At 42.6% G+C, this 22,817-nt stretch overlaps 1 protein-coding gene across 2 annotated transcripts; it reads left to right on the top strand.

Annotated features, from left to right (window-relative positions):
• Window positions 1-4,732: 4,732 nt before the first annotated feature.
• Window positions 4,733-9,322, top strand: CALCB (calcitonin related polypeptide beta). 2 transcript variants are annotated; one of them, XM_032881110.1, is made up of 5 exons: window positions 4,733-4,801; window positions 5,838-5,932; window positions 6,180-6,320; window positions 8,472-8,656; window positions 9,119-9,322. In XM_032881110.1, exons 2-4 carry the CDS (start codon window positions 5,847-5,849, stop codon window positions 8,629-8,631), a joined length of 387 nt encoding a protein of 128 aa, XP_032737001.1. In that variant the 5' UTR covers window positions 4,733-4,801; window positions 5,838-5,846; the 3' UTR covers window positions 8,632-8,656; window positions 9,119-9,322. The 2 variants fall into 2 exon arrangements, with proteins under 2 accessions (XP_032737001.1, XP_032737000.1); XM_032881109.1 differs by lacking the exons at window positions 8,472-8,656; window positions 9,119-9,322 and adding an exon at window positions 7,231-7,396.
• Window positions 9,323-22,817: the final 13,495 nt, after the last annotated feature.

Below are 22,817 nucleotides of genomic sequence, written 5' to 3' on the forward strand. Positions count from 1 at the left end.
CCTCTTAAATATAAATGAGCAGTCAAGGAGAACTAGAGGTGTGAGGATAGCTTCTTATGTGAGAAGAACAAAACAAAAAAAGTAACACTCACAAAATAAAAACAAAAAACCTCCTGGAAATTAAAAATACAATCAAGAGAACTTAAAAACAAGGTAAATTTGAAAAGAACCCCAAAACTCAGAATGTTGAACCCAAGGTGGTAAGGGAGGGAGGAAATTATTAAAGAAATAAAGCAAGAAAATTTCCCTGAAGTGAAGGGCATGAAATTTCAGATTACAAGTGTTCTCGTAGTACTCATAACAATAAATAAAAACACCCTATGCCAAAGTACATCATCATGATATTTTAGAGCACTAGTGAGAAGACTCAGAGAGAGAGATACAAAAGAAGAAGAAGAAGAAGAAGAAGAAGAAGAAGAAGAAGAAGAAGAAGAAGAAGAAGAAGAAGAAGAAGGGGGAGGGGGAGGGGGAGGAGGAGGAGGAGGAGAAGAAAAGAAGAAGGAGGAGGAGGAGGAGGAAAAATCTGAGTGAGAGTAATTTCCAGCCTAGAATTCCATTTCCAGAAAATCTATCCATCAAATAATGGTGAATGTGATCCACAAAAGTGAGAGGAAATCAAGAATGAGGAACAAATAAGATCAAGGAAAAGGAATAAACAGGGATGGGCAGAAAGAAAATTAGACAAATGAAAAGTGAGGGAATTACTAGAAGTAAAAACAAATAAACAAGGAATTGTAATCAAAGTATGCTATGTTGATCAGCTGAGAATAAATAATATTTACATTGTTTAATTATGTAAACCCCTAATATCCTTCTGACAAATAAATATATGACATTACCACACTGAAAGGATGTGAGTAGGGTAGGGATGTATTTTATTTGGGTAGAGGGTAATATACAAAGATTTCTGTTGAATACATCATTTTAAACTTTATTTATTTGAAAGAGAGAGAATGAGAGAGAGAGCACGTTAGAGAGAGCATGAGAAGGGAAGGGGCAGAAGGAGAAGCAGAGTCCCCAGTGAGTAGGGATCCTGATGTGGGACTTGATCCAGGACTCCAGGATCATGACCTGGGCCGAAGGCAGTTGCTTAACCAACTGAACCACCCAAGAATACATCATTTTAATACAAGCATCAAGAGGGCAGGGTTTTTGTTCATCATGAATTGCTAGTGCCTAGAATGATGTCTGGCACACAGTAGGTCCTCAAATAAATATCTGTTGCATGAATGAAACTTACTCCTAAGGAATATTTCTCCTAGGAAATTTGTAAAGAAAGCAGAGAGTAAGTAAAAATAAACTTCAAAAAGTTTAGTATATAGAATCTCTTTCTCTCTAAAATTGGTTAAGACAAGCAGTTTCAGCTGGGGGTTGGGAGAGCCTGATGGTGGGTATTGTGGAGGTCACATATTGCCTGGAGCACTGGGTGTGGTGCATAAACGATGAATCTTGGAACACTGAAAAATAATTATTTTTAAAAAGACTAGCAAAAAAAGACTAGCTGTTTCAAAATTTAAAAGTAATTACATAAGATAGTTAAGCAGAGCATCAAAATACTTGAGATGATTTAAAAGCACAAGGCATTCCTGAGAAACTATCCTTTGTAAATCTTTACGCTAGTTGGTTTGATTGGGGATGCCTTGGAGCTCCAAACAGTTCCAAGGAAATCAAAATTTAATTTTCTTGATTTAGAACGCAAGTTATTGTATTGACTTTTCCTTCCATCCACTCACTAATATAATACAAGGATGCAGTGAGGAAAACTGCTTTTGAGCTGGTGTACTTCGGAAGAGAAGTCCTCAGTACTTCCTCTCACATTAGATTCCAGAAAGTTTTCACCAGGACACTGATTCCTTCTGTTCGGTAAAGAGGTGCGTCTTTGGATCAAGGATCTGTTTTGCCATCTAATGGATCTAAATTGGGTCTATTTAGTCCAACTTGGCTGCGAATTTACCGTTGACTCTGACTGTTATGAACCCATGGAACTCTACACTCTTTCATCCTCTTGCTGACTCCCCCTTCACCGAACATTGGCTGTACACCTACTGTGCGACAGACACTGTGCAAAGACAGGAGGAAGAAGACCATGTCAAAGAATTCCGGATGCTTACAGGTAATAGCCGGTCCCTTTGGAGTACGCAAGAAGATACTCAAAGCGCGGACCCAGGTATTTTGGTGTTAAGTTTGCCTGCGGGTGGGGTGCACACCTTACTTGTCAGAGGCCTTTAAAGAAACATCCGCGGACTTTATCCGGGGTAGCAGCTGTTTGCTGGACTGTGGGCAACCCAGCTCGCGCCGCGGGGGCAGAGGGCACAGCTGGGGACTCCTCTTGGTGGCGGCGCAGCTTGTCCCAACACATCAGGAAAGCCCTAGCTCTCTCCAGTCCTCAATCCCAAGGAAACTTGGAAAAATTTTCCCCAAATTCATATTTGTGGGCCTCCTGGGAGGCCAAACCCCAACCTGAATCCACCCACGCGCCCCATCTGCTTCCCAGGCTCGGGGCGCCACTAGCTTCGTCGGGCTAGGCAGCTTGGGGCTTTAGGGTCTGAGGTCTTCTGGAGCTGCTTTCCTACTCTTTCCCCCTCCCCCTCGTCCCCTAAGTCGGCCCAGCTATTTCTGCAAGTTCCCTAGATCTCGGGGGAGATAGGTGCAACCCCGAACTCCTGGAGCCGGTTACAGGCTCTGCCAGACCTCAGAGACCGTAGCAGTGGTCCGGGAACAGGCGGTGTAGAGGGCAGAGACGTTAGTCAGGTGGTGCCTCCCAGCTGTGTCTTTCTATTCCTGCCAGAAACCGGGAGAGAGGGACACAGAAGTCTCCTGTTTCTGCAGGGCTTTGAGAGGAAGGGGCCGGCCCCTGCTAGCCGTCCGCTACTGCTCTGAGCTACTCTAGGCGCCGCGTACCCGGGCTACGGGCAACCTGGGTCAGGCAGCCACTGTGCACTCTGCCTGTTGGGGTGGCAAGCAGGCCCGGCAAGAGCCACCGGATTCCAGGATCAGGATTCTTTGGGGTTATTACCTGGAGTTTAGTTGCCCAGGTGCAATGGCAAATAAGACCCAGAGGGCCCAGACAGGCAGCCCCTGAGCGCCCTTCTGATCTGCAGAAGCAGTAAGCACCAGCAGGTGGGATCCCGTGAGACTCTGGCTTCACCCTCTGCCCTTTACCACTGGACGAGGCTATTCGAGAGGCTTCTGAGGTCAGGATGGGCCAGAGGGCGCATTTGGGGGCACAGCCCTCACCCCTTAAAAGGATCAGCCTGAGGCCCCAAGGTGTGTGTGTTGGGGGGGGGGTAATCTTCACTTCTTCCCACTGCTTCTATCCGCCAGCCCACTCTATGGCCCTTCGCCAAGAGCTGGGGATCTTCTCTCCGCGTCCAGGTGTGGCGAGAGCCCTCAGCGAGGGCTCCAAGAACCCAGGTCTCCTTAAGAAATAAAGCTGAGACTGGGTGCGTGCGCTTTTGCTTAGGGAACAATGTGCACCCCTGTGTGTGTAAAACGTGTCTGTTACCCAAAGCAGAAACTCGCAGCGTCGCTTTTGGATTTGGGAGACGTTGGTTTGGCTTGTTGGGCGCGCGCTCATTTGCTAACAGCGGGTGGAGGCGCGTTAAGTTGCAGCAAGTACCGGCTCTTTACCGCAGTGTCCGCGTGTGAATGCGAAAAGCCGAGCGGTGGCTGGGGTCCAGGTGTGTCAGTGCCAGAAGTGCGCCCCGCGCGCAGCGTGAGTGCACTCACCAGCCCGCCTGTAGCTGAAAGAAGCACGAGTGTGAAAGTGCGAAGGCTGCCCTTTGGGCTTGCGGCACCGGCTGTCCTTTGTGGGACCGAGCAGGAGCCCCGCCCGCTCCGCAATCGAGAGCTTCAGAGAAGTGGGGTCGAGGTGTGGCGCGACGCCGGTAGAAACCCGGACACAGGCTGTCCCAGCGCAGCAGCTTGGCAAACAGAGTCTTGAAGCACAGGACAGCTGTGTAAACCAGCCCAGCGATGAAGTGGAGGGTCCTGGGTTAGAGTGGAGGATGCTGAGCCGGCAGTCCAGGTCTCGGGAGTAGGAGGGAAATGCCAGCTTAGCCCCTTCCCCTGTCTTCCCTCCCACTCCCACCCGTCCCAGAGGAGTGAGGCCAGGGTGGCTTTCTCGCCAGACTAGAAGCAGAACAACTTTGCGTGGCACAGGGTGCCAAGGCGCAGGTGGGGTGGGGGGTGGGGGAGAGCAGAGGATATCTCAGGAGTACCCAAGGTGGTCCAAGGAGATCAGTCTTCCAAGTTCCTCCCCCCTCCCCCTACCAACTTCTTCACAGGGGGCTATTTCAGCTGAGATGCCTTTATAGAACCCCAGCCTGCTGTTTAACTTCCTGGGGGTCTAGGCGGCCAGAACGATGGTGGGGGGGGTCCCATACTGGTATAGTAGGAGGGGTTTCGAGATCGGAGTTCAGGCACCAAGAAAGTCAGAGAAGCTCTGGCACCTCACCGTAGGTAACGCCAAACTCCCCGCTGGGCTCCCACTTTCTGGACGTCGAAAGCGCTCCACCCCTCCACGCCCTCCCGCTCTCCAAGCAATGACCTCATTGCAAAAGACAGCCAGAGCGGATGGTTCCCCTCCCTAGAGAACCAGTGCAGGGAGCGCGAGCAATGACGCAATTGGAGCTGGGTAGGTCCTGGCTACTTTGGATTGGCCGCGCGGACTCGTGGGGACCCCCCTCCCACTATCGCTGGAATAAGAGCCCAGAGCTCCGCGGGGAAGACGCCCGCAGCAGGCGTTGTGTCCATCGGGGCGGACCGGCCGCTAGAGCTCTCCAGAAACTCCAGTCTCCAGGTGAGGAACTTCCCACTCTGATTACTCTAGTAACTTGCCTCTGGATTAGTTCATCTGGCTTGCTCCATCTATCTGCCTTTTGCCTCTCAAGGCCGTTGAGGCCCACCTGCAGGCAGGTGCTCCTAGTTCTCTGTCCCGCTCAAGGGAAGGAGGGCGGCTGGGATAGAGCGTTGTTTTCTAATTAGCGCAGGTGGAACTCCGAGCATTTCCTGGGCGTCGCCTGGGCGCTGGAAGCTCGCCAGCTCAGGTAGGCGGGTCTGCGGCCCCTGCGTTGGTGCACCTTGGCGTGCAGGATCCAGCCCGAGTTTGGTCTGGGAGTATCCTGCGCGATCTGTGCCCTGAGAAATCAAGTTTGATTCTCGGGACGGCGGATCCTTGAGACTTCCTATGAGGCGCCGCCAGCCCACGAGCGTCCTGAGACGCTGGCGGGGACCTGGGCTGTGCAGTCAGCCGAACAGGGCAGGGGCTCACCTCCGGAGGCTGGCGACCAGCAGCAACAGCTAAACTGCACTCCAGTACGGGGGGCTGGGGTGCCAGAGCCCAAAGGCACCAGTAACCGGCAGGTTAAAAATTTCCCCGAGTCCAAACTCACTGAGAGGTCAGTGCTCCTTTCCAAGGTACTTTCCTCTCCCACGCATTAGCGGGGAGGGGAAGGTGGCCATGGATTTCTCAGTCCCTGAGAAGAGTGGCACAGTGGGAGAACAAATGTGTGTTAGGGTGGGCCCTGCTTGCTCACTGCAGACGGCAGAAGGGTGTGCATGTATGTGCAGGCACTGGTGTGTGGTTTCTCCCTGATTTTCCACAGAACTCCACCAGCCCCAGGACACCTTTTTCTGCTCTACCACCCTCTTCACTGCTGGTATCTTTTGAAATTCCCAACAGCCCTTCTGGCAAGTGCAGGGAGGCTGGGGGAGGTGGGGTAACTTGACTGAAGCCACAAGGCAGCTGTGACTGAGGCAGCACAGGAACCCAGGTCTGTGGGCTCCAGGCCTTGCTGGGTCCCGGCGCAGTGTGTAATGTCTTTCTCTCCTTACAGAGAGGCATCATGGGCTTCTGGAAGTCCTCCCCCTTCTTGGCTTTCAGCATCTTGGTCCTGTGCCAGGCAGGCAGCCTCCAGGCGGCACCATTCAGGTGAGGCAGCCTGAAGCCATAGAACCTTCCCCTTCTACTGCCCCTGGGATCAGGCAGTCCCTGCTTCTGAAGTCACCCCCGGAGTTAAGACGCTTGGTGGACATTGAATTCAGCCCTGCAGAGGCGGTGGCGAGTAGAAGGCACGTCCTCAGGGAAAGTCGCAGAGACCAGGAAGCCTTGCTGCTTATCCTGGGGAGGAGGCAGGCAGGGGCTCAGAGTCTCTGTTGGGTTTGCTTTCTCTCCCCAGGTCTGCCTTGGAGAGCCTCCCAGACCCCACTGGGCTCAGTGAGAAGGAAGGCCGCCTCCTGCTGGCTGCCCTGGTGAAGGCCTACGTGCAGAGGAAGGCAAATGAACTGGAGCAGGAGCAGGAGGAGATGGAGGGCTCCAGGTAAGCCTCCCCACTCCACCCTGGCATATGCGGAAAGACGTATCCCAGAGAGGTAGGAACAGCAGCCTCTGGGCAGCAGGAGTCCAGCAGCCTGTGATTGTTCACCAGGCCATGCAGCGCAGCCGTCCTCAGGCTTGTGGAAGACCGGTCCACGTGGAGCCGAAGAGACTGTGGTTAGACACATTAAAAAGGCCCATTCCTGAAAGCTGTTATTAGGAAATAGAATGGGGAAGCGTAGAACCCCTTACACAGGGCATTGGTCTTGCCCTACTGAGGAGAAATCCCAGCATCGGTTGGCTTGGGACTGGTAAGTGTGAAGCCAGGGGATGGACTTGGTATATCTCAGGATGTTTCAGAAATTGAACCAGTGTGTTCTTTCACACTGACAAGGAGCCCGTATTGCAGGTTGGCAAGATGAAGCCAAAGGCCTTTGCAGAGGGTAGGGTTGGGTAGGGCACTGTCTGAGGTAGGTCTGGGGTCTTTAGATGTGTAGGCTGTGCAAAGATGCGCACGTTGTCGGGGGGCCACATGCCCTGCCCCTGCCTCCCCTCCCTGTGTCCCCTGAGCTTGGAGCACACACCAGCCCCGTGCTGACCCTGGCCCTGCTGGCTCAGAGGCATGAGATGCACAAGCAGCTACCCTGCAAATCTCAGTGCAGAGCATGATGACTGACGTATTGCAGCATGAGGAATGCTACAGAAGACTACCCCTTCCCCCACCACAGCCCTTCCCCACCCTGCCCTGGCTCAGGAAACCTCTAGGTTCTCCTACAGGTGGATTGAGAGCTGCGCGGCCGCCTGCCCCTCCTGCCTCTGCTCCAACTGCTCCCTCCCTGGCCCAACCTTCTGCATGACTGCCCTCTGGGGCAGACCCTGGACATGGTATTGTCTGGCATGTCTTTTCCCTGCAGCCTGGACAGCTTCCGAGCTAAGCGGTGCAGTAATCTGAGTACCTGTGTGCTGGGCACATACTCCAAGGACCTCAACAACTTTCATACATTCTCTGGCATCGGCTTCGGGGCTGAAACACCTGGGAAGAGAAGGGACATAGCCAGCGTCTTGGAGAGGGGCAGTTAACCCCACTTTGGGGCTCCCCAGGATGCCAACTGAACTCCTCCCACTCCTTCCTGATTTCCCTTCCTGCTCCCATTGATGAACTTAGCGCATGCAGGTTTCACTTCGGTAGCTCTTCAAGCTGGTATCGGCAGCTTTGCTTATGCCAGAGAATGCTGGGGATCTCAGGGTGGAGGGAAGAGGGCAGGACTCCTAGACCAGGTTAGAGGTAAGAGCAAGGGAAGATCTGTGAGATCCCAGAGGATTTCAAGGCAGAGTCCTCCCATTTCTGCTTCATCCCTCATGCTTCACCATTGATGAATAAACCTATTTTCTACAAGAATTTGCACTGTGGTGGTCATTACTCTGGTCCCTGTCTGAGGCTTGAGAGTGACCAGAGCCTATGTTCAAAAGTAGCTTTAGCCTCAGGGTAGCCGGATATAGGCCTTGGTGAGTGGTCCCTATGAACCAGCTCCACCATCAAGAACAGGTGTGCTGAGGAGCAGGTAAACACTTCTGGGGGAGGATGCAGCATCCGTGCTTTCTGAGCCCCTTCCAGGTAAGACTTCAGGGATTTTCATTTTCCCACGGAAAGTGGTTTTGTTGGTGTCTGTGGCTGCCATCTGGCTGCTGGTCCCTCCTTGCATGTCTTGGGGTAGGGCTGGGCCTTTGGTGACCCCTTCCTCCTAATTCTAAAAGGACTCTATGTAAGTGGCAATAACTGTAGGTTTTAGTACGTGTGTCCTGGAGTCTAGCTTAGCACTGGGTTTTTTCTTTTTCTTTTTGTTTAAGTTTTTATTTAAGTTCAGTTAGTTAACATACAGTGTAACATCAGCTTCTTACATACCCTATAGTGATTGCACACTTCCGTACCATCGGCACGGGGTGTTTTTCATGAAGGTCTTTGGGCAGGGCTCCTAGCCAAAGCTGCCAGGCCATTTCTCCTAACAGCTTTGATAATTGCATTTAGGAGAAACCCTTATTCTTAAGTGGTATGTCAAGGAGCTGCAATTCTCTTTATGAAGGCCCCATGGGGCAAGCTCTTGCCTCTTGCCTCTCACTGACAGGACTTGTCTTCTTTCTCCATCCTGCAAATCAGCATCACTGCCCAGAAGAGATCCTGCAACACTGCCACCTGCGTGACCCATCGGCTGGCAGGCTTGCTGAGCAGATCTGGAGCTGTGGTCAAGAACAACTTTGTGCCCACCGATGTAGGCTCTGAAGCCTTTGGCCGTCGCCGCAGGGACCTTCATGCCTGAGCAGCTACTGGACTCCAGGAAGAAGGTGACCACCCTTGTATTGTTGAATGGGAGGGGAAGGAATTTGGAGGTTATGATCCACATTTTGAACCCCACTGGACCTGGTAGGGTGTTCAGATCCCTTCCTTCCAATAACATTCTTCCTTCTCAGTAGTGAGTTTCTTTTGTACCTCAGCCTGAAATCAGAGCACTGGGATAGGCTGCAGACATGAAGTGTCATCTTTCTAAGAGGAGAAATGAAAAAAAAAAAAAGCTTGCTGATTGATAGTTGCTTTTTTATTTTTATTTTTTGCTAAAAGCCTATTTATACCTCAGACCCATACTTTGTAAATGCTATTTAAAGAAGCACTCCCGTAAATTTTTCTTTTTAATAATAATTGTGATTGTTCCCTTCTTGTCCTTCTTATTCTCCAATTTATCTTTCTTATCCTTCTCCACTTCCTCCTTCTTCCTCTTCTTTTTTTATTTTTATTTTTTCCCATCTCAGGTAACCATGAAGCTGAACTCACCACTTCTATTAATTTCTGTTGACAACACTTGGTGAGAAGGCCCCATGGAAGATATACATGTTTGCATCCCAATAGATACTGGAAAAAAAAAAAAGCACCTTTGTCACTTGAAAGGAATGAAACTGAATGCAAAATAAGCTAATTCCATATGTATTGTGTATTTTTTTTTTATATTTGATTCTGTGTGCAGTCAGTGTGATGGCATCTATTATTGGCCTATCTGGTAGCAAATGGGTTCTCTGAGAGCTATCCTGTTGATCATGATGGCTCTGCCAAACCTTAGTGGGGGGGCAATAAATCATTGCCTTCATGGCCTCTAGGGACACATGGGAACAGTGATGCTTTGCCTTGTTGTCTAAGAACATGATTGTATACTTTGTTTAAGGAAATCTCAATATTGTACCATTTGTGAACTTCATCAAGATTAAAAACATATTTTGGATACATGTGTTTTGAGACCCTGGTGGTTCATTTCAACTTTTTCCCCAGTGTAATAATAATAATAGTAGTCATTGATGTTTTTTGAGTGCTAACTCAAAATAGGCCAGATGATATTCTAAGACCATGTTTTATACCTATTAATTCATTTAATCTTTATGACAACGCCATGAAGGAGATCCCATTATTATCCACTTTGTATCTGAGGAAACAGAGGCCTGGAGAAGTGAAGTCCAAAGTCACATAGATCGTGGCAAACGCAGGTGGTGGTTTCGAGAGTCTACGGTTGAAACCACTGTGCTGTATACTTCTCAACAGTGGCTTCTGACATGTGCCAGAAACCCACGCACCATTCTTTGACCTAACGGCCTCACATGGTGGATTTTGAAGACAAATGGAAAAAAAAAAAAATACAAACAACCTAGACTTTATATAATAAAATGCATTCCCTCTGCCCCATTACTTGGTGGTACAAGTTGAAAGTTTTTGTCCCTACCCCCCAAAAAATCGTATATTGAAACCTCATCCCCAAAGTGATGGTCTAGGGAGGTGGGGCATTGGGAAGGTGATTAGGTCATAAGGGCCATCCCTTGGTGAATGGGATTTATGTCCTTTCAAATGAGGATGGAAAGGATTCCCTTGTTCCTTTTGCCATGCAAAGTCACAGTCAGAAGACTGCTCTGAGGGAGGAAAGGGGCCCCACCAGACACGACATCTGTGGGTGTCTTGATTTTGGATTTCACAGCCTACAGAACTGAGAAATAAATATTTGTTGTTTAAAAGCCACCCAGTTTGTGGCATTTTGTTATAGCAGTCCCAATGGACTAAGACACTTGGCTTCAACAATGATCCTTTTATGGTCAATGTTGTTACATCTATGCATCATCTCTTACAACCCCCACATGTATTATAACATCAATGTAACCATAAATACTTCCCCATACATGGGAAGGACTTTTTAAACATAATCACAGTCCCATTTAACAACTAAAGTAAATTAACAGTAATTTCTTAATTCCTATATCTCATATCCAGTCATGATTCAAATTCAAATTCAAATCCATAAGATAATGTGTATATATAAAATCAGGGCTCAACTTATATCTTCACACTGTTGCGGGTTTATATGTTTTTTGTTTTTTCTGGTTTATTTGTTTTAAGGCCCTTTTGATCTAGAGGTTGGCTGTTCCGTTGTTTCTTTCCCCCTTGCAATTTATTTGTTGGAGAAACTAATTATTTGTCCAATAGGGCTTTCCACACTTTGAAGTTTGATGACTACATATCTGTGGTGAGGTTTAACATGCTCCTTTATCTGCTTTATTTCTTGAGAATCAGTGAGTGAGGAGAAAGAGAAGTCGGAGGCAAGGTCAGAGAAGTAATGAGAAGGGCAGATCATGTAGGACATTATAGGGCACAGGAAAGACTTTGGCTTCCTGTCAGCTTCTCATCAGTAAAGCAGAAACCGCATCAGTAATTTTCAACAGAAAGTATAATTTAAGAAACTGACGAAGCAGGTAGTAGAGTTCTGAGAAAGTGGAAGAAAACAAGAGTTAGCACAGAGATAGAAAGTGAAGGAGGAGGCTGCCATCCTCAGGGGCTGGGGAACAAAGACAAGAGTTGGGGTGCTGAAAATCTAGAACCTTGGAGAAGGACGCTCAGACCACTAAGAGGGGAGATGGGCTGATGCAGTATTTTTGAAAGGGTGTGACAAAACTGTTCGAGGAGTATGGGAAAACAAAATAAAACTGGAAACGACTTCCCTGCCAGAGTAAACTCTGAAGGTGATGCTGACAGAGACAGAAATCAAAATGAGAAAGAGCAAGTTTCTTTTTCTTCATGCCTTCTTATCTCCTTTAAGTGTTCCCAACTGGCAGACTCTGAGATCCACCTGACGAAGGAAAACACAGCTCTCAGAGTCCCAGCTCCATCACTCTGTTACAGCATATTGTTTTCAATTGACATAGAGAAAGGTCAATTCTTTTTGGTGTATAGTTCTATGAATTTTGACAAATACACCGAGTTGGGCAATCACCACCACAATAAAGATACAAAGACGTTTCATTGTTCTTCAGTAGTCTCCCATGCTTCTCTTTTGCCCCCTTGACCTCAACCCCTGCTAACAACTGTTATGTCTCTGTCCATCTAGTGTATTTTTTATATTTACCTTTTAAAATTGAGATATAATTGACACGTAACACTGTATTAGTTCTGTGTATGACATAAGGATTTGCTATTTGTAGATAATGTGAAATGATCACCGTAATAAGTCTAATCAACATCCATCACCACACATAGTAATAATTTTTTTCTTGTGATGAGACCTTTTAAGATCTACTCTCCTAGCAAATTTCAAATATATAGTAAGGTATTGTTAACTATAGTCCCCATGTGTACATTACATTCTCCAGGACTTACTTACCTTATAACTGGAAGTTTGTACCTTTGGACCCCCTTCACCGATTTTGCCCACCACCCCCCTGCCTCTGGCGACCACAAATCTGTTCTGTTCCTTTGAGTTTGGTTTTTGTTTCTTGTTTTTTTTTTTTTTTTCTCAATTCCACATAGAAGTGAAACTGTCCAGTATTTGTCTTTCTCTATCTGGCTTATTTCACTTAGCATAATGACCTCAAGGTCTACTCATGTTGTAACAAGTGGCAGGATTTCCTTCTTTTTTATGGTGAATAATCTTCCATTACACCTATATCTATATATTTCTCTCCATATATATAAATGGCATATATATCACATTGTCTTTAACCTTTATCTGTTGATAGTTATTTTTTTTTTTAACACCATATCTTGTGTATTGTAGGTAATGCTGCAGTGAACATGCGGGTGCAGATACCTTTTTGAGATAATGATTTCATTTCCTTCAGATAAATACCTAGAAATGGAATTGTTGGATCATATGGCAGTTCTACTTTTAATTTTTTGAGGAACCTCCATACTGTCTTCTATTGTGGCTGCACTGATTTCCATTCCCAACAGTCCGCAAGGGTTCCCTTTTCTCCACATCATTGCCGACATGTGTTATTTTGTATCTTCTTGATAATAGTCATTCTAAGGGTTGTGACATAATATCTCGGTGTGATTGTGATTTGCATTTCCCTGATTAGTGATGTTGAACACTTTTCATGTTTCTATTGGCCATTTGTATATCTTCTTTGGAAAATATCTATTCAGATCCTTCTGCCTTCTCAGAATGTCATATAAATGAAATTAGTATGTAGCTTTGAGTCTTTTACTTAGCATAATGCATTTGAGACTTATCCATGTTGTTGCATGTATGAATAATTTGTTTCCTCTTATTGCTGGGCAGAATTACATTGTAGGCATGTACTATAGTTGGATAATTCATTTATCTGTTGAAGGATACTTGGATTGTTTCCAGTTTTGGGCATTTATGAATTCAGCTCCTATAAATTTCTGTGTATAGATTTTTGAGTGAAAATAAGTGTAGTGGGATGAATGGAGCTCCCCCAAAATATATGTCTATGTTCTGATCCTTGGAGTATGTGAATATTTCCTTTTTTGGGAAAGGGTCTTTGGTGATGTAATTAAATTAAGAGTCTTAAAATGAGATCATCTTGGATTATTTAAGTAGGTCTTAAATCCAAGGATATGTTTTTATAAGAGATACACAGAGAAAATACACACAGAGTAGAAGGTGATGTGAAGACAGAAGCAGAGAGTCACAAGCCACGGAAGCCAAGTTAGCCAGCAACCATTAGAAGCTACAAGTGGCATGGAGTGGGTATTCCCCTAGAATCTCTGGAGGGAGTGGAGCCCTATTGGCCTCTGGAATGGGAGAATAAGGTTCTGCTGTTTTAATACACCACATTTGTAGCAGTTTGTTATGATATCCCCAGGAAACTAAAACAGTATTTAAATTTTTTTTTTTTTAGGTAAATACCTTGGAATGGGATTGCTGTCATTTGGCAAGTATATTTATTTTTTTTCCTTAAAAAGTCTTTTATTTTTATAATTACCTTCTAATCTCTGTCCCCATACAGTTACATGCTTGATAATTGTTACCAAATAATCTACAGATAATACCTTATATTCTGCTTATTATTACATATACTATAGTAAACATAATTATATTGATTAATTAAGCAAAGTAAGAAAAATGAATTACAAAAGCTTGGAAAAATCCAGCCATGATAACAGATTTCAGTAAGTTTAATTCAACCATGATTTTTGTATTGTTTTCCTTTTATAGGTTTATTTTACATAGTTCTGTACTGCTGTATTTTATTTTATTTTTTTTAACTCACCTGTTCTATTGTTTTCTTTCTTTCTTTCTTCCTTTCTTTTCAATTTTACAGCCATTATGTCTGCTCTAATCTTTATTGTTTCCTTCCTTCTGCTGGTTTTGTGAGACTTGGGTTCTTCTTTTTCTAGCTCCTTTCACTATAAGGTTAGGTTGTTTATTTGAGATTTTTCTTACTTCTTGAGGTACTTATATTACTATAAACTTCCCTTTTAGAACTGCTTTTCCTGCATGCAAGAAGTTTTGGGCCTTGGTGTTTTCATTTTCATTTGTTTCCATGTAATTTTAAAAATTTCTTCTTTAATCTCTTGGTTAGCCCATTCATTCTTTAATAACATGTTATTGTAACCTCCATGTGCTCATTCCAGATTTTTTCTTGTGGTAGATTTCTAGTTTCATAGAAAATATGCATGATAGGACTTTGATCTTTTTTAATTTGTTGAGACTTGTTTTGTGGCCTAATATGTGATCAATTCTGGACAACGTTCCATGTGCACTTGAAAAGAATATGTATTCTGCTGTTTTAGGATGGAATATTCTAAAAATATCTGTTAAATCCATTTGGTCCAGTGTGTCATTCAAAGCCACTCTTTCATTGTTGATTTGCTGTTTGGGTGATCTGTCCATTGATGTAAATGGGCTCTTACAGTTCCCTACTATTATTGTATTACTGTTAATGAGTTCCTTTATGTTTGTTATTACTTATTTTATGTATTTGGTGCTCCCATGTTGGGTGCATACATATTTACAATTGATATATTTTCTTTGAGATTGTCCCTTTTATGACTATATAGTATCCTTCTTTGCCTTTTGTTACCATCTGTGTTTTAAAGTCTATTTTGTCCAATATAAATATTGCTACTGTCTTTCTTTTGACATTCATTTGCATGATAAATGTTTCTTCATCCCCTCACTTTCAATCTGCAGGTGTCTTTAGGTCTGAGATGAGTCTCTTGTAGACAGCATATAGATGGTTCTTTTTTTTTCTTTTTCTCTCTTTTTTTTTAGAGAGAGTTGGATGGGTGGGGAGGGGCAAAGGAGAGTAAGAAAGAGAATCTTAAGCAGGCTCTATGTCTAGAGCAGAGCCTGATGTGGGGCTTGATCTCACAATCCCAAAATCATGACCTGAGCTGAAATCAAAAGTCATACACTAACCAACCTAGGTGCCCCAGTGGGTCTTGTTTTTTTTATTCACTTTGTCACCCTATGTCCCCTTGATTGGAGTGTTTAGTCCTTTTGCATTCAAAGTAATTATTTATAAATATGTATTTATTGTCACTTTGTTACTTGTTTTGTGTTTGTTTTTGTAATGAGCTAAACTTTAGATTTTCAATTGGACACTTGACATGTTCAATTTGAGAAATTAGAAAAGAAAAATGGAGAAAAGCTAAAGAACATGAAAAGGAGGTGATAAAACAGAAATTAACTATGAGATGAGGATTAAATAAAGAAGATCAACAAAGCCAAAAGTTTGTTTTTTGAAAAGGCAGATGGAATTGACAAATAGTGAGGTTGAGCAGGAAAAAAAGAGAGCAGACACAAATAATACCAAGAATAAAAAGGAGAACATGCCTATAGATAGAGCAGAGATGAAATTATAGTAAAAGAATATCACAACTATCTTTATGCCCCCAATTTTTACAATATAGATGAAATGGACAAATTCCTAGAAAATCTAAAAGTATTAAAACTCACTTGGGTGGGAGTGGAAATCCTGAATATGTTTATAACTATAATATATTGAATCAGTTTTGTAAAATCTTATCACAACAGCAGCATAGACTTGCTGAAGTTATGATGAATTCTCTCAAATATTCAAGGCATCAATTCCACTTATATACAGAATTTTCCCAAAAATAGAAAAAGAAGAAATATTGCTTAACTCATTTTAGAAGGCCAGTGTGACAAAGATAATAAGAGCAGAAAATAAGTTCATGAGAAAGAAAAAATTCAATTCAATCTCACTCATGTACATAGATGCAAATATCCTAACCAGAACTATAACAAACAAAAATAACAGTATACCTAAAACAATGCATCATGACCAATAATTGCTTGCTTCCCAAACATAAGAGTGATTTGACATTTGAAAATCCATTAATCCATAAAAAATTAATAAATTTAGTAATATTATGATTAGCTCAGTAGATAAAATGATCTGAGAAAACCTCAGAGTAATCAGGGAATGGAAAGGAACATTATTTTCTTTTTAAAGATTTATTTATTTACTTGAGAGAGAGAGAGACGGGGGAATGGCAGAGGGAGAGAGAATTTCAAACAGACTGCCCACTGAGCATGGAGCCTGATGGGAGGTTTGATCCCAGGATCCTGAAATCATGACCTGAGCAAAAATCAAGAGTCATGCCCAACCAACTGAGCCATCCAGGTACCCAGAAAGGAACGTTCTTAACCTGATTATAGATACTACCAAAAATCTGCAACAATTATCAATCTTAGTGAATAACATTAAAAACAATCCTTTTAAAATCAGGTAAAAAGTTAAGAAGCCAACTATCACTGATTCTATGTAGCAATTTACAATGGATTCTAGCTAATTCACTTAAACAAGAAAGAGAAAAGAAGTTTTAAAAATGGGGGAGAAGTTTTCATAATTTTATATGTTGAATCCCCCAAACAATACAGAAATAAAATTATTAGAGTTGATAAAAATATTTGGAAAATGGCTGGCCATGAGATTAGTAAACCTTAAATAGACTGACTTATAGTAAATGTTTTGAAAATATGGTAAACAAGAGTTACCAATGACAATAGTAATGTGTATACGTGTGTATACACACACACACACACACACACACATATGTGTATAATCTAGGAATAAATTAAACAAAATATGTGCTGAGAAAACATCAGACTTTATTGAGAGATGCTAAAATAAAAAAGCAAAATAGTAGAAGAAACATGCTATGTGCATAGCTGAAAAAACTCAGTATCTTAAAGGTGTCAAATATCTCATAATTAAATTCAAAGCAAATTCGAGAAATAGTAGGGTTTTCCTTAGAATCTGGCAAGTTGATTTTAAAGTTATATAGAAAAGAAAATGGTTAAGAACAGGCAAATGTTCCTGAAAAAAATAATATTTTTTGAGGATTGCTTGCCTTATAAACCTATATCAACTAAAACAAAGTGGTATTGATCTAGCAATTACCCAATGGGAAATCATCAAGATCCCAGAAATAGATTCACACCTATGTAAAATTTTGCCAGAGGAACTACCCAGTAAATGAGTTTGGGCAATTGGTTACACCTTTGGGGGAGAAAATGAACTTGAATCCTATCTTGAACCTTGAAAAATACCAATTCAAGATGGGTTGGGATTCTAATGTGAAATGAAAATACTTAGAACATTTAGAAGAAAATATAAGGGAAGTCTTTCTGACCTCAGAGTAAAGAAGTCATCTTAACCTCAACAGTGCTAACCATAGAAGAAAAGTCAATAAATTAAAAAGCTCCTATTTTTTTTTAAAAGATGCAATAAAGTGAAAAAACAATTGGCAAACTAGTAGAGGTATTTGTAATACATATGATCAATAAAGGATAGCATTGTATCATATAAATATAGGAGGTATACATCAGTCAATCAATCAATCTATCTATCTATCTATCTATCTGCCTACCTACTTACTTGCCACCCATCATATGTAGTGGACATGAGAGAAATAGGCCTTCTCTTATAAAGTAAAAGTATCTTCAAGCAATGAAAAAATAACCTTCTGAACTGGGTATGGGAGGCTTATTTCTGAGGACTAAGAGCCTCAATAGAAGAGTAATGACTTTAAATATTTGAAATTCCCCTGAATCTATCGAAATATCTCCTTTCAGAAATCTCAGGATCATCCTCATTCCTGATTAATGTCTTAATTTCATATAGGACACCTGGTGATCATATGATATAATTCCATAAAGGCAGGCTCAAACTTCAAGTTTGGATTTTGGTCATTTTGGTCCTACAACTGATGAGAAATTTCTTCAACACTATCATAGAAAGCCCTAAGTCCTTGACTTTCAGTTCACACCTTGAGTTTGAGAATTTGGGGATTGTAGGGACATAAGTATCCACCTCCACCCTGAGATCCTTGGATTACCCATATCCTTGCATTTAATGGGAACTTGGTTCCAGGTAACCAATTTTTTACTGAGTGTCAAAGTTGCTGGATTTCCATTCTGGAATGTGAATGGGCTTTTATGCTATTTACCTATTTCAGCTAAATAAATATCCTAAATTTCCTAAATTTAAATATTCTAAGTTTAAATATCCTAAATTTAAATATCCTAAACTTAAACTTAGGATTTAGGATATTTTAAATATCCTAAATTTCCTTTTTCTGAACACTTCCCTAAGTATCTGTCTCCTGCATTCCACTCATGGCATCAATCTGTGTGTCAGTAAAAGTTCTTGGCTGGAAGCAATAACATTGGACTTGGGTACTGTCATGTGGGAAAGCAATCTTTTTGGAAGAATATAGGAACCTCACTGAATTCCTGAATCCGTAGAATGTGGGGATGGCTTAGCTGAGTGAGTGGTTCCGGCTCAGGGTCTCTCTTGAGATTGCAGTTAAGATGTCAGTCAGAGCTGCAGTGTCCAAAGACTTAAATGGAGGATCTTTTCTAACCTCACTCATGTGACTGTTGACAGGAGGTTTCAGTTTCTTGTCATGCTGCCCTCTTCATAACGTTGTTCATGTCATGGTTTATGCCAGAGCAATTGATTGAAGGAGGAAAATGGCTGGGTTGGGGAAGAGAATGAGAGTGCAAGATGGAAGCTGCAGGGTCTTTCATATCTGAATTATTTCTGTTATATTCTGCTCATCACACAGACCAACCCTAGTACAATGTGGGGGAAATTACACAAAGGTGTGAATACTAGGGGAAGGGATCATTGGGGGCTGTCTTTGAGGCTTCCTACTGCAATGGAAGTGGAGGACAAAGCTAGGAAACAGGAAGAAAATAGGGATAGTCTTGAAAGCCAGCCAGTAAAATTTCAGAAAATGACACAGTGGGAACAGAGATCTTTACATTATTGCCACTGTGATGAATATGACCTTCAGTCATTCTGCACTGTTGGTCACTCATTCAAGATTTAGAATCCTGAGAGATTTTTGAGATCGCTGCATGTGCTTGCATCCCCACTGTGATGGGCTAAGGAGACATTCAGCTTCTGTTGGGAGAAGCAAGAACCACCTTCCACCAAGACTACACCCAATAAGGAATTCTTCAGATGGGAGGTCAGGGTGCTAATATGAAAGAAAGCTTTAAAGCTAGATGTCTCACTGCCCCCTCAAAAAAGACACTAGACATCTTAGTCAATAGACAATATTCTATATAGTCATATAGAGTTGAGGACTCCTTCGTGGCTAACACAATCTATAGCTCTTATTGACCTCTGCTGGTAATTAGATGTGGTAGTCATTGGAATTTGAATACAAGGTAATGCAAATGTAGCAAGTGACTTTCAGAGTTTGTTTTGGAGAAGAATAATCCTTTCTAAATAATAGCATCCATCCATCTGATGATTCTTCAGTTGCCTCAAGTCTGAGCCTCTAGAAAAAGAGTAGAAGTCATTCTACTTTAATCTATTGCAGACAAAGAGACAAAATTTCCAATATTTGGTATGTCTTGTGTTAGGGAATGATATTCTGCTTGTATAACCTTTCATTCTTATTCAATGAATATTGTGTTTGGAGCTCACCTGTAGGGATATAACAGTAAAGAATAAAACCAGAGCCCTTCTATTAGAGATAAGGTCTCTCCTCTAGAGTAAGCTTATTCCTTGTTCCAGTTATCTAAGGAAGGAGGCCTGCTTTTCCAATAAAACTAATACTAGGGAGAAGTGTCCCAAGTAACTGGAAGGGAATTGATCTCTTCTTTGGCCTTGATTTCAGAGAAGGGATGTTAGGATGGCTAGAAGGAGGTTCACTGATGCTGTGTATTAAGATGACACTGACCACAAGGAGGCAGGCTGGGAATTGAGAAGGCAGGACCCCAGGAAGGTGGCCAACCTTTTGAAGCTAGTTGATGGTAGTCTTTCTGGGATGGAAGTGAATTGTTAAAGGCCTTTGAGCCCTAGGAATGAACTCCTTGTGGTAATCTCAGCCTTTGGCAATAAAGCTAGACTTATTATTCCCCCAGCTTTTATTTACCTGTTGTTCTCCATCTGGGTTCAAAAAAATCTGTGAAAGTTCTGGGCAGACTCAGCTGGGTACCTTAGAAGAAGAGCCTATGTTCTGCATGAGCTGGAGAAGTCATATATATGTAAAGCCACAGTCCACTTTCTCTTGACAGCTGGGGTTATTTGCTTTGGGTATGCAGAATGAGGAAGTAAAGCTTAGTGAGAAGCATGAACATATATCTCTATGTACCACTGAGGTCATACCTGGAACATCACCCCATCCGTGTAGGACTTCACGAGCCAGACTGTGTTCAAGTTCTTGTCCCTGCTCTTGCTGCCTTCTTGAGACCCCAAACCTGAGCTGATATTGACTGGGGCAAAGATCTGGACATTTTGTCACTAAGATCCCAGAATAATGAGCTAAAGGCCTAAAAACTTTTCAAGGACCCATGACAATGCTCAAGTTTCCAAAGTTAAGTGATTGTCTCCAAAATATGAAAATTGTGAAACATTGAAAAAAATGTTTATTTAAATATCTACATATCCATTGGTCTACTCCAACTCGACTCTTGTGTAGTTGTACATAAACTACATTTAATGTTAGGTACAGGTGCATTTTAATATAATGTAGGGTGAGGATGTCAACAATAAAAGTATAGGGGCCTGGCAACATCTTAAAATACCCTGTCTCCCCCAGTCCCTTCCTCGGAGTGCAAAGCAGCCCCTTCTCCACCAGAGGGCGCACAAAGCAGGCACTTAAATTTGTTTTGCCAGGACCCCTTCCGCCGAGTCGGTCCAGCAGGTCTCTCAGATTGACCTCTCATTCTTCCCTCTCTGAGCCTTGGTTTTTCTGGTCTATAAGTTTGGGATAATGACGACTTCCTCAACATCCTTTCGGGGGCACTCAGGATTCTGGGGTAGATAGTAGTCCTTTAGGGAAGAGAGAGACTAGAAATTTCTCCTTGTCTGGGGACCTGGTCTGAGATGCTGAGGGACTAGGAAAAGGGCAGCCATAGTGAGACTTGTTTGGTTACCTTCTATGTCCCTCAAAGGACACAGGCTGGGACAGAGACGAAGGAGTAGTGGGAGTAGGGGGCACCAATGACATGAACTTGGCATCATGCATTCTGACACAGGACTGGTCTTTCTCCTGAGTCTCTTTTCTAAGATTTATTATTTCAAAATGCTGTCTGAGCTCAGAGGAGGCATAAATATCTCCTGTCTGGAGTTGGGGGGTTGGGTGAAGGCAAAATTGGGTTTTATGGAAGCTTGATGGAGGAGTTAGTCTTGAACTCAATGCAGAAGGGTTGGCAAGGATTTTTTTAATTAAAAAGGTTTTTTAATTAAAAAAATTACTGAGAGGAGCCTGAGGAGACATGACAACTAAATGTAATGAGATATCCTGGATGGGATCCTAGAATAGGAGACATTCGGTAAAATCTAAGGAAATTTGAGTAATATGGGTTTTAGTTAATAATAATGTATCCACAGTGGCTCATTAAGTGGAACAAATATGCCATACCAATGTAAGCTGTTAATAATAGAGGAAGCCAGCTACATGGTGAATGGGAAGTGTCTATACTGTCTTTGAAAATTTTCTGGAAATCTAAAACTGTTTTAAAATTAAAGGTTTATTTTAAAAAATTCAATAACTTCTTTTTGTAATTACTAAATAAAAATAACAAAATTTAGAAAATACAAGAAAGCAAAAAAAAATGAAGAGGATGGACTGTGTTTATTATTTATCTTATATAGCAGAGAAATCCACTGTTAAGTCTGGTGTATAGTCTTTTATATTCTGTGTACATACTTCTTTGAAACCTGTCTTTTTCAATGTATATCTTTCTATATCATTCAATATTCTTGTATTATTCTGTATGTTTATTTCACATTCCATTGAAGAAATGTGCCAGGGTCTATTTAATCAATCCCTTGTGTACATAATGTATATTGTGTATTTTTACTTTTAGAGAGATTTTTATTATTGTAAAAAATGCTGTAATAGGGGCACCTGGGTGCCTCAGTGGGTTAAAGCCTCTGCCTTCGGCTCAGGTCGTGGTCCCGGGGTCCTAGGATCGAGCCCCGCATAGGGCTCTCTCAGCAAGAAGCCTGCTTCCTCCTCTCTCTGCCTGCCTCTCTGCCTACTTGTAATCTCTGTCAAATAAATAAAAATCTTTTAAAAAATGCTGTAATAATCAGCTTTAGAGCTTTGTAAAATATGCCTATTTCCTTAGAGGGAGTGTACATGGACACAACCTGGAATCACCTTAATTCAATTTTAATCTAATTGATATAATTATTTTTTATCTTTTCTGAAGTGAGATTGTAGAGTCAAAGAGTAAATGCATATCTAACTTTGCTAGATACAGGCACTGTACCATATTGCATTCTGCCAGCCATGTGTGAGAGTTCTTGTGTTTCCCAGTCTAGCCACCTGGATATGATGTCAAATTTCTGGATGACTTAACACAGGGAGAGATAGAGTGACATAAAAAACAGACATAGAAGCTAAAATATAGGAGGAACAAACAGGAAGAGATGAGGACACACTTCTAACAATCGGAGCTAACGATAGCATAGGCTTCTCTGGAAGTGGTAGGCTCCCTGTCACTGGAGGTATTCAAGGAGAGGCCAGATGACCATTCAATAGAATTTGGTGCAGAAGATGTCTGGTACTTGGCATCAGGACTGAGGACCTTCAGTGCCTGGAGAAAAACACACAGCTGTATTCATTGATTGCCTCATTTTAGATCCGTGAATCCATGAGCCTGAGCCTTAATTGGTTTTGTTTTGTTTTGTTTAACTGCCAGGAAATCATATGTCTTTAGTCCATTCACTC

This window comes from Lontra canadensis, unplaced genomic scaffold, assembly GCF_010015895.1.
Source record: "Lontra canadensis isolate GAN:19392208 unplaced genomic scaffold, GSC_riverotter_1.0 scaffold74, whole genome shotgun sequence".
Classification (NCBI taxonomy): Eukaryota; Metazoa; Chordata; class Mammalia; order Carnivora; family Mustelidae; genus Lontra; species Lontra canadensis.